This window comes from Macrobrachium rosenbergii, chromosome 13 (genome assembly GCF_040412425.1).
Source record: "Macrobrachium rosenbergii isolate ZJJX-2024 chromosome 13, ASM4041242v1, whole genome shotgun sequence".
NCBI classification, from domain to species: domain Eukaryota; kingdom Metazoa; phylum Arthropoda; class Malacostraca; order Decapoda; family Palaemonidae; genus Macrobrachium; species Macrobrachium rosenbergii.
The window spans coordinates 26,256,110-26,268,912 of NC_089753.1; the positions used below are offsets into that span (position 1 = coordinate 26,256,110).

Sequence of the window (12,803 nt, forward strand, 5' to 3'; positions counted from 1 at the left end):
ATAATAATAATAATAATAATAATAATAATAATAATAATAATAATAATAATAATAATAATAATAAGACCCTGTGGCGGGGACTTGTTCCATATGATAGGGTCAATCTTCTGACGAATAATAATAATAATAATAATAATAATAATAATAATAATAATAATAATAATAATAATAATTCGCTATTTCCTTTCGGCTTCAAGATCGAACTCCTGACGGGGCGCGTCTCAGGCTCGAACAAGCAACTGTCGCCGCAGGATATCACGAGCGACGTGAGGAGTTACCTCCTCCAGGGGCGGCTGACTCCGGGCGAAGTCGTCGTCGAGGCCACGCTACGATACAACCCACAACCCCAAGTCTTCCAGGTAGGGGCGCGACTTTAAAGTACGACTTTCTACTGTAGTACGTCTTTACGTAACGACTTTATTTAAAGTACGACTTTCAAGTGCCACTTTAAAGCACGACTTGAAACTAAGATTTAAAGTATGACTTTACAGTACGACTTAAAGCACGACTTTCAATGACTACTTTAGAGTAAGATATAAAGAATAACTATAAAGTAGGATTTAAAGCGTGACTTTAAAGTAAGATTTAAAGCATGACTTTAAAGTAAGATTTAAAGTACGACTTTAAAGTAAGATTTAAAGTACGACTTTAAAGTAAGATTTTTAAGTATGACTTTCAATTACAACTTTAAAGTAAGATTTAGAGTACGACTTTAAAGTAAGATTTAAAGTACGACTTTAAAGTAAGATTTAAAGTACGACTTTAAAGTAAGATTTAAAGTACTTCTTTAAAGTAAGATTTAAAGTACAACTACTAAATTATCTATTAATTTATATAGTTAATTTATTGATTTAATTTACTTATCAAATTATTTATTTAACTTATTTATTAATTTATCTATTAATTGTTATTTATTTAATTAATTCATCTTTTAATAAATTAAGTTATTTATTTACGAATTAATTAATTAATTTATCTATGAAGTTATTTATTTATGAATGAATGAATGAATGAATGAATGAATTATTAATTAATTAAGTTGTTTATTTATTAATTAATTCATATATTAAGTTACTTATTTACAAATGAATGAATTAGTTTATCTATTAATTAATTAAGTTAATTACTTATGAATTAATTAATTTATCTATTAATTAATTAAGGTAATTACTTATGAATTAATTAATTATATATTAATTAATTAAGTTATTTATTCAATAATTAATCCATCTATTAATTATCTATGAACGAACGAATTAATTCATCTATTTATTTACTAATTTATATACTTATTTATTAACGTTATTTACTTATCAATTAAACAATTAACTAAATAATTAATAATTTCACTCATTCATTCATCTGCAGTTGACAGGCGAGGTGTCCAGGATCAACATGTACGGGAACACCAGCCATTGCATCAAACACATGACTCTCCGGAAATTCTGCTTCTGCAAGGACCAGATGAAAAGACCGGAAGGAGAACAACAACAACAGAAAGAAAAACAACAAGAACAACAACAAGAAAAACTACAACAACTCCAACAACAGACGGAACAATCGGAGCTTCGCGAGGACGAGAAGAGGGAAGGAAGCCCAACAACAGTGATGACGATTGGTGGAGAAACAACGGGGAACATCAAGGAAAACAACGTCCCACAACCGACTGGGAATTTCGGGAATGGGACCGAAACACAGCAACAGCCGAGATCCAGTAATTACATAGAGCAGTTGTTGGCGCGGTTTGCGTAACGAGGAAACGAAAGTCTTCTACGTTTGTGTTTGTGAAATGTTCCGATGAGAGAGAGAGAGAGAGAGAGAGAGAGAGAGAGAGAGAGAGAGAGAGAGAGAGAGAGAGAGGTTTTAGAGATAAATAATTACAAACATTAAAAATTAATAAAATACATAAATATCGATATTAAAACACAGGTAACAAGAGAGAGAGAGAGAGAGAGAGAGAGAGAGAGAGAGAGAGAGAGAGAGAGAGAGAGAATGTTTTAAAGATAAATAATTACGAACATAAAAATTAATAACACGCCAAAAATATCGATATATTAATACACAAACAACATGCGAAATCACTTACATACGTTCAATTAGGTGTAAATTTATCATTAAGACGGACTAATGTCTAAAAGAAATATAAAAAACTTGAAAAACATTTACGAATTTTCTCAAGACACGAAACCGATTCTCATACATACGTAAACATTCTTATAAAAATGTTTTCATTTTAAGATAAACATTTTCGTAATTCAGAGACAGGTTTTTCACTGAAAGACAACTTCATTCAGAGAAACAGTTTTACGTAAAGGGATATGTTTCCATATAGAAAAACATCTACAGATATTTTTATACTAAAGTTATACATTTTTTATATGTTTTCATACAGAAAAAATAGTCTACAGGTATCATTCTTATACTAATGTTATACATTTTAATCACAGGTACCCCGTTTCACCTACAAACACACACACTGCTACAAAAAAAATTCGATCATACAAACTACCAAGTAAGGGCTGCTCAAGGAAGCGGAGCTTAAGCTGGCATAAGGCCAAAAGCCCGGATGTTTGGCCTTCTAAAGAAATACACGCCTCTATACATGAAGGATACAAGAAAGGTTGTATAAATGACTGAACCGTTCTGTATAGTTTTTTTTATTTTTTTTTTATAAGTTCCAAAGTCTTCCATACTTGCGAGCATATCACAAGCCAAGTGAATTTATTTTTCTCGTGACATTTTTGTTGTGGTGTGACTGGCGACTGTCTCAGTTCTGTGGTTCTCAGAGCGAACATTTTTGCATAAAAATGCCAAAAATGTGGAAAGTGAAGGCTATATTTCAGAGACCAAACTGCCTCCCTCCTCAGGCAAATATTTGCCTGAGGAGAGGGACAGTTTGGTCTCTGAAATATAGCCTTCACTTTCCACATTTTTGGCATTTTTATGGGCTCACTATATTTGATGGATTTCTGTTTAAACAGAAAATACTTCACAGTCATATATATATATATATATATATATATATATATATATATATATATATATATATATATATATATATATATATATATACACAATTTTATATATATGTATATGCATACATATACATATTTATATATACATATATATACATATACATACACTCTCCTCTGTGCCAACGCAAACCAACTACAGTTCAAAATAGCTAATCACAATTTCTCCCAACTGACTTCTGACCTTTTGTAAGTAAGTAATAAAAAAAAAAAAACAAAGCCTTCTACATAGAAGTCGAGCCGCTTATTTCAGCGTTGCGTTACCGCCAGAGATCTTAATGTACTCCTGTGTATATTTCCATTCGGCTTGCAAGACCGGTATATAATATAGTTCACCGTTTGGCCAAATAACACCAGAATTCGCGAATGCCTGTTTATATATTAACCGCGACTCGGAGAATGATTTTTCCATTATTCCACCGCCTAATTCCTCTCCCGTTCGTTCGGACGTGGAGTCGCCTCCCACCTGGGGTAACTGCGTAGGCGATGACGTATCTTAGAGGTATACCTGCTCATTACGGCGATTCGCCTGCTGACGCAGTAAGGAGGTAGACAAAGCTCCGCCTACACGGGGGATTTGGGGGGAGGGGGTGAGCAGACCTTCTCTTTCTCTTGGCCTTGGAACACAAAGCGGAATACAAAAACTTTTGGAATGACCGAGTTTTCGTCAGGAAATAAACAGAGATATTTAGATATAACATTATTCAAATGAGGATGTCTCCATGTCCTTAACTGAATTGAACTGAATATAGAATTTAGGCCAAAGGCCAAGCACTGGGCCCTATGAGGTCAATCAGTGCTGAAACGGAAAATGAGAGAAAAAGGCTTGAGAGGTGTAGAGAAAAAAGGTTTGAGAGGTGTAACAGGAGGAAAACCTTTTGCAGTTGCACAATGAATCAATTGTCAGGAGAGGGTAGCTAGCAAGATGGAAGAAAGAGAATATGAAAGGAGGTACAGTAAAAGGAACGAAAGGGGTTGCAGCTAGTCCATCACCTTAAGCAATGGTAGATGTTTGTAAAGGTGTATAATTCATCAAAGCTTATTTAATGAATAACTTAATTCTTCACCATCCCGTAATGAATTAGTGCGAAAAATAAATAAAACCAAACAATGAATGAACAATTCATTGTTCATTTTGATTGTCAGCGTAAACAAGCAAGCGGCCACTTAAACAATCTCTTTTTTTTTTGTGACCTTTCCACTTAAGTGAGCATTATAAGTTCACTCCATCAGGAATAAAATACGACTTAAAATCTTTTACATTTTTTTGAGCAGAACGACTGAGCTACGGTCTATCAAAATATTTTGAATTTTTGTTTATTAATTTTTTTCTTAAACTAACGGAAAATATCCACAGCCGACACCATTCGACCCAGTCGTGATTGGCTGCTCTAGCTACCAATCAGAAGCCACCATAGTGGGCATTCTGCATTATATATATATATATATATATATATATATATATATATATATATATATATATATATATATATATATATATATATATATATATATATATATGTGTATATATGTATATATATGTATGTATATATGTATATATGTCTATTCATATATATACTATACATATATATATATATATATATATATATATATATATATATATATATATATATATATATATATATATATATATATATATATATTACAGTCTCATTCAGTGTAATTTTCATACCCGTATAAAAGAAAATAAGGTAAGGATCATAACATACCGCTGGCAACTTCACTGGATCATAAAATCCTGGAATGAGAGAGAGAGAGAGAGAGAGAGAGAGAGAGAGAGAGAGAGAGAGAGAGAGAGAGAGAGCCAAAAAAAAAAAATTCGCTCTCGTATAAAGTGGTTTTTTTCCCCAAGGTTTTTACGAGCATACGAAAGAGCCGGATTTTCCTTTTTCGGCGAATGACCTGTGACGTCAGAGTGAGAGCGGTCAACTTTATTATCAGTGTGATTAAATTCCTGTCTTTTGTCTACATTTCGAAGTGTTTTCATTATCCTCTGGTGACTGGTGGTCGTGATGGGCAAAATGAATGCCTCCGCGTTCCCTGAGACTGGAAACACAATCAGACCATGATGGGGGAACGAAAGTTCTAAGAGGCAGCTTATTGACAGCCGCTTGGTACCTACCATTTTTACATTTTTACATATGAGAATTTTATGTATGTATATATATGTATATATATATATATATATATATATATATATATATATATATATATATAAATTTGTGTATAAATATATGTATACAGTATATAATTATACATATGTATGTATAAGTATATACATATATAAATACATACATACATACACACACACACACATTAAATTGGTATCAATCTTAGTCAGGGCCAAAAAATGGGGTGGGGCTAGCAACCTCATTCCAACCCTATAAAATAAAAAAAAGGTATACGGTAACAATAAAAAAGATACATTATTCTATAAAACTGCCATCAATTGCTGTACCTTGAAAAAGCATCTTAGTTCTTTGAACTTGAAACAGATAATACAGTATTACTCTTGCACAGAGCTTACACGTTATTGTATAAAGTAATATTACTCAGTATTACTCAAAACAAGTAAAAAATGCGCCGAAGTTTCTTCGGCGAAATCGAGTTTTCTGTACAGCTCATAATCAAGACCCACCGAAACAGATCTATCTTTCGGTGGTCTCGGTGTAATGTTGTATGAGCCGCGGCCCATGAAACTTTAACCATGGCTCGGTGGGTGCCTATCCTATATCGTTGCAAGAAGCACGATTATGGCTAACTTTAACCTTAAATAAAATTAAAACTACTGAGGCTAGAGGGCTGCAATTTGGTTTGTTTGATGACTGGGGGTGGATGATCAACATACCATTTTGCAGCCCCTAGCCTCAGTAGTTTTTAAGATCTGGAGGCGGGCAGAAAAAGTGCGGACGGACAGACAAAGCCGGCACAAGAGTTTTCTTTTCAGAAAACTAAAAGAGGGAGAGAGAGAGAGAGAGAGAGGAGTATTTTGGCCTCAAAGGAACAACCAATTAGAAGAGGAATAAGTTCATCTCAAAAGAATAGCAATTAAATACGATTAATATCGTTTCCTCATACAAGCAGTAATTAGAGAGTGTATAATACTTAAGCTTAGAAAATGATAATTAAACACGTACTTCCATAAGCTTAAATTAACTAATATATGAAGGAAAGGATTATCAATTCCAGTTTCCAAAGAATAATCATCAAAAGAAGGGTATTTCTTTTTTAATCTCAAATTCTTGCTCATTCAAAGAGCAATAATAATTTTAAGCGATGGAATTATTATTCTCGTGACATAATTTAAAGGAGCCGACATTTTCTCACTAGTCTTAAAATCGTAATGAGTCCAAAAAACGTGGTTCACTTTGTCCTCAGAACTCGGGGATTTGACTCTGAAAGCAGAGAGGAAATGGAATCTAAAATTTAGGCCAAAGGCCCAGCAAGCGCTGGGACCTATGAGGTCATTCAGCGTTGAAATTGAGAGTTAAAAGGTTTGAAAAGTGTAACAGGTATAAAACCTCGCAGCTGCACTACGGAACAACTGTCACGAGCGGGTTGAGGAAAGTAGGATGGAAGAAAGAGAATATGAAAGGAGGTACAGTAAAAGGAACGAAAGGGGTTGCAGCTAGAGGCCAAAGGAACGCCGCAAAGATGCTAATTTACTATTATTATTATTATTAAAATTGAGTTTCTCGAAGTATATCATGATCATTGTAAGCTTTATTTTTTACTTTACTATAACGAATTCATTATGATGATGATGATATGACTCATATTTTTATTGGCAAGTCTGTGTTAGTATTATTATTATTATTATTATTATTATTACTATTATTATTATTATTATTATTATTATTATTATTATTATTATTATTACCTAAGTTCCTCAAAGTACATCATAATCATTGTAGGTTTTATTCTCCACTTTATCCGTATGGTATAATGAGAAGACAGAATTATAATCATTACAAAAACGACAATATTCGGCTTTTTAAAACTTCGTATTATTTACACCAACTAAATTAAGCTGCAGTGATTATTCTCTTTTTCTAAGATACTGTACAGTCAAATTTGGAACTCATTATCCAAAGACACTGTTACACACATGAATACACATAACGCTTTTTATACCTTACGGCGACAAGAGCCGAGTGAAGGGTAGAGAAGATTGGAATAAAGGAAAAAGTAAAAAATGCGCCGAAGAATCGAGTTTTCTGTACAGCGTATAATCAAGGCCACCGAAAACAGATCTATCTTTCGGTGGTCTCCGTAGAATGCTGTAGGAGCCGCGGTCCATGAAACTTTAACCATGGCCCGGTGGTGGCATATCCTATACCGTTGCAAGAAGCACCATTATGGCTACCTTTAACCTTAAATAAAATGAAAACTACTGAGGCTAGAGGGCTGCAATTTGGCATGTTTGATGGCTGGAGGGTGGATGATCAGCATACCAATTTGCAGCCCTCTAGCCTCAGTAGTTTCTAAGATCTGAGGGCGGACAGAAAAAGTGCGGACGGACAGACAAAGCCGGCACAATAGTTTTCCTTTACAGAAAACTAAAAAGGAAATGAATACAAAATGAATACATAACATTAGTAAAATGCAAATAGTGTACTATTATTAAAATATAATATATAAGAATCATATTTAGGCTGAAATGTAATCCAAAAAGGAAAGGAAAGTCTTAACGGACTTCAGGATCAAGGCTAAAAAGTCCTCAAAAGTCCTCAAACCAAAAACTTTGCAAGACCAAGGACTGTGGCGCATCTAAAGACGGGGTGGCGTGAATATGGTGATAAAGTATGGAATGGTGATGTTTATGGTGAGGATGATAACAGTGTGATGATGGTGAAATGATGAGGTTAGCACCATTATCATCATCATTTCGGTGATGATGACTACATAATGATAATTTATAGAAATTATTACACAAAACTATCAGTTAGAAGCTAATGGCTATTAGAAAGTGATATTTTATAGAAATGATTAAAAAAACCAGTTAGAAGCCAATGGCTATACAGAAAATCAGTTAGAAGCCTATGGCTATACAGAAAGAGATAATTTATAGAAATGATTAAAAAAACAATCAGATAGACGGTTATGCCTATATACAGAGATTATTTATAGAAATGATTAAGAAACAATCAGTTAGAAGCTTGCGACTATACAGAAAGAGATAATTTATACAAATGGTCAAAAAACACAATCAGTTAGACGGTTATGGACACATAGAAAGAGATAATTTATAGAAATGATTAAAAAGACAATCAAGAGATAATTTATAGAAATAATTAAAAAGACAATCAGTTAGACGGTTCTGACTATACAGAAAGAGATAATTTATAGAAATGATTAAAAAAATCAATTAGAAGCTTATGGCTATATAGAAAGAGAGAATTTAGAGAAATTATTAAAAACACAATCAATCAGACGCTTATAACTATATAGAAACTGATAATTTATAGGAATTATCAAAAAATATAATCACCAAGTACAGAGATCTCCTCCCCAAAACACACACTATAAAAAACTTTAAAAAAATTATAATTTTAAAATAAAGATAATCGAATCTTATTTCTAAAAAATTTACATTATTAAAACAAAGATAACCAAACTCATCCCAGGAACCACCTAACTTGAGAGGAACGAAGTGAAACGGTCCATTCCCGCGTTCGCCGAGACTTTTTAAAACACCGTTGCAAGTCGGCAGCTTCATCACGCACTCTGTACATTATTGGAACGCGGCACGCGAGCTGCTAGCTGGCTGGCTGGCTGGCTGGCTGACTGACTGAATGGCTGACTGACTGACTGAATGGCTGACTGACTGACTAAATGGCTGACTGAATGGCTAACTGACTGATTGACTGACTGACTGACTGAATGGCTGACTGAATGGCTGACTGACTGATTGACTGACTGACTGAATGGCTAACTGACTGAATGACTGACTGACTGAATGGCTGACTGACTGAATGGCCGACTGACTGAATGACTGACTGACTGAATGGCTAACTGACTGACTGAATGGCTAACTGACTGAATGGCTGACTGACTGATTGACTGACTGACTGAATGGCTGACTGACTAAATGGCTGACTGACTGAATGGCTAACTGACTGAATGACTGACTGACTGAGTGACTGACTGAATGGCTGACTGACTGACTGACTGAATGGCTGGCTGACTGAATGACTGGCTGAATGGCTGGCTGACAATCAGACTGAAGGTGTTCATAATCAGTACTGAAATCAGTTTAAGTCTATTTTGTAACTCGAGCGACAGTGGCGTAGCTGGCATTCCATCAGTAGGGGGACCTAGGTGCGGCCAAGATATTTTTTTGGGGGGTGGGCCAAAAGAAAATTACACAAGACTATTGGACCAATTCTGTAATTAGTAAGATATACTATTCTCGAATGTATAAATCCACGTGAATGAAGGAAAATGATAGTATTAGTAATTAGTTAACCTGTATTTGAAATTACAGAGCTCTTGCTTTATGCAAACGTATCCAACACTATAAGGGTTAAAGTTTAGCTACAAAGGGAATTTCAAATGGGCCAGTAGTGGGGGGGGGTCAAGCATCTGACTGGGGTCCCTACCCCCTAGCGAAACCAATGTCGAGTGATAGAACAAAAAGAACAAAAATGAAGCCTGTGTATCCTATGTACAATATGAATAATATTGGTACCAAAATGTAAAAAAAAAAAAAATTAAAATATTCTAAAATGACAAAACAATTTAAGAAACAAAATTGTTACAAAAAATATTATCAAAAGGCAAAAATGTAAAAAAAATTACATTCTAAATACAAAAAATGTAAAAAGACAAAGGTTTAAAAAGTCAGAAAATGTAAAAATACAATAAAAGTGAAATACAAAATTGTAAAGACAAAAAAATATAAAAAATAAGATTGTAAAAGGACAAAGAATGTAAAAAATATAAATTTAAAATACAAAAAAATGTACAAGAACAAAAAGGTAGAGCCAAAACATGCAAGAAATACCCCCCCCCAAAAAAAATGCAAGAAATACCAAAAAATGTAAAATGACAAAAAATGTAAAACGACAAAAAATGTAAAATAAAAAAATGTAAAAAAAATAAAAACTACAAAGGTGACGATCCCTTCGCCTTTAGGCAACAGCAAGCACCTGTTCCTTTTAAATATGGAAACAAGGAATTCCTTTCAAGCCTTTGTTTTCGACAAAACCCCCTCCCTAAACCCCCAAACCCCCCTCCCAACCCAAAACCCCAATATCACTCTCTCTCTCTCTCTCTCTCTCTCGCGAGCGCGCATTTGGCTTGCTTTCATCTCTATAGTCCAGGACTGAACTGGAATGAAAAAGACCATTTTACAATATATATATATATATATATATATATATATATATATATATATACATATATATATATATATATATATATATATATATATATATATATATATATATATTCAGAGAAACTTCGGCAAACACAAGAACACGAATGAGGAAAATAAATGATGAAGGAAAATGATGCGTATCATAATAAAGGAGCTGGAATATAATTTATTTATTCATCACTACTTCAGTTACGGATATTATTCATCGTCATTAACACCTGAATCACTTTAAAAAAAAAGATTGGTCACATAACTCGAATCTGAATGGCGTGAAGGACAACCGGATCGGAATCCGGATCATGGAATCCGGATCACGGAATCTGGATCACAGAATCCAGGTCACAGAATCTGGATCACAGAATCCGGATCACGGAATCTGGATCAAGGAATCCGGATCACGGAATCCGGATCACGGAATTCATTTCAGTAGAGAGACAGAACTCACAAAGGGAAACATGTTTTATGCATCCCACGGGTACTGGGATACATGTAAATCCTGTGAATAAATTACTGGCTTTTTTTATGAAATGTTTTAATGTTGCTCTCTTTCTCTCTCTCTCTCTCTCTCAAGTTCTTACTCTACTTATTGCGCTGTACAGTATATTGAAGACCCGATTCTAACTTCTAATCAAGCTCCACTCTTCGTTTTCTACAAGTGCTACTTCAGATCGTACTCCCAAATGGCTCCACACCGCAGTATAAGCCAACACTGCCTTTTCTTCGGCTCAGTGACGTGAATCAAGTATTTTAAAGTCTCGGAGCCTGGAATCTTTAAGTGGTTTTCTGCAGGTGCTCTTTCAGATGTTGCTCTCAAGAAATCCACGAGGTTTATACCACCACTGGCTTTTCCGTGGCTCAGAGACTGTGTGGCAAGTTTAGTATACAGTATATGCTGTGTGTGTGTGTGTGTGTGTGTGTATGTATGTGTATGTATGTATGTATGTATGTATGTATATATATATATATATATATATATATATAGTATATATATATATATATATATATATATATATATATATATATATATATATATATATATATATATATAGAGAGAGAGAGAGAGAGAGAGAGAGAGAGAGAGAGAGAGAGAGAGAGAGAGAGAGAAATCTCCTGCTGAGATTGAAACTGGGACTGTCTTATATCACATGCAATATTTCTTCAATTCGGTCTCTAGACAATAAAATTTTACTTATGTAAAGAAATAAAAATTAACATTGTAATATATTCAACAACGGCAAAATAAGACAATTGAAACATTTTGTCCAAGATATGGAATCATACGAATTATTTCAACATTAACTTGAAAATTGTTTTGAAATGTCGATTTACTTCATGAAATCCGTGACCTAGCCTCAAACTACGATATTCCAGAACCAAATAATTCCCATAAAAAATAAATAACAAAGGTTGTTTTATTATACTTAATGAAATATAATCAGCAACAGTATGTCACCTGATATTGTAATAATAATAATTCTCTTGCACATTTACTGCTTTCAGCAATAACACAACAAATTTCTGCAATAAATAGTAAGTTTCCTGAAGTACTGTCATATGAAATGCGAGTTATACACAGCACTGAAAGACACTGCCAATATTAAAAATTCAAAATGACAAAAAAGCAATGGTACATAGGTAACGAGTTCATATCTCTCTCTCTCTCTCTCTCTCTCTCTCTCTCTCTCTCTCTCTCTCTCTCTCTCAGATTTTATTTACAATTTTAAATTATTATTATTATTATTATTCTGCTCGTATTCATCATATCAAGAAAAGGAAAATGATGATAGACGTAAGTGCATTTGTGCATTCTTGCGAGCAAGCACTACATTCATTTGTGCATTCTTGTGAGCAAGCACTACATTCATTTGTGCATTCTAGCGTGCATGCACCACATTCATTCGTGCATTCGCGCATGCATGCCGAGGTAAAGAAATAAAATAAAATCAAGCTTCTGAAACACGAATCTCAACAAATTCAGAAACAGAAACACAAATTACTCCCGACAATACTCGAACGAACTTCGTGAATGAAAGTCAGGTAAACAAAACAACGGCAGGAGCTGTCATTCATAACGTCATTACCGGATCGATCTGCGCACGCGCCGTGGCAAACCTCCCAGCCGGGGACCCTTACATAGAGCTGTCAATTCTCTTCTCAGCTGGGATGAGAGGAAGCCGAGACGTTGTGGGTCCTTTATGGCGCGGTATATTTGGCAAAGTGGTCACAATCTCTCGTAGTGTTGTAGTTGCAATTCCATCAACGACTGATGCAGAGTGCCAAGTACTTTCGCGTAATTTTGACACCGGGGCACAAAGATGTGTTAAAAATACAAGGAAGTACTTGACACTTTATCGTTCCATTTTCAACTT

At 34.2% G+C, this 12,803-nt stretch overlaps 2 protein-coding genes across 2 annotated transcripts in view; one reads left to right on the top strand and one right to left on the bottom strand.

Annotated features, from left to right (window-relative positions):
• The window catches only part of LOC136845066 (uncharacterized), a 55,819-nt gene extending 53,964 nt beyond the window's left edge, over window positions 1–1,855 (top strand). The window contains 2 exon segments of the mRNA XM_067114887.1: window positions 198–359; window positions 1,369–1,855. Coding sequence (XP_066970988.1) covers window positions 198–359; window positions 1,369–1,752 — 546 coding nt within the window. The 3' untranslated portion in view covers window positions 1,753–1,855.
• A 1,932-nt stretch (window positions 1,856–3,787) lies between these two features.
• LOC136844743 (protein FAM133B-like) overlaps window positions 3,788–12,803 on the bottom strand; it is a 66,688-nt gene continuing 57,672 nt past the window's right edge. The window contains exons 4-5 of the mRNA XM_067113977.1: window positions 4,914–5,099; window positions 3,788–3,831 (exon numbers count right to left, since the gene is read on the bottom strand). Coding sequence (XP_066970078.1) covers window positions 3,788–3,831; window positions 4,914–5,099 — 230 coding nt within the window. The remainder of the gene's footprint in view (window positions 3,832–4,913; window positions 5,100–12,803) is intronic.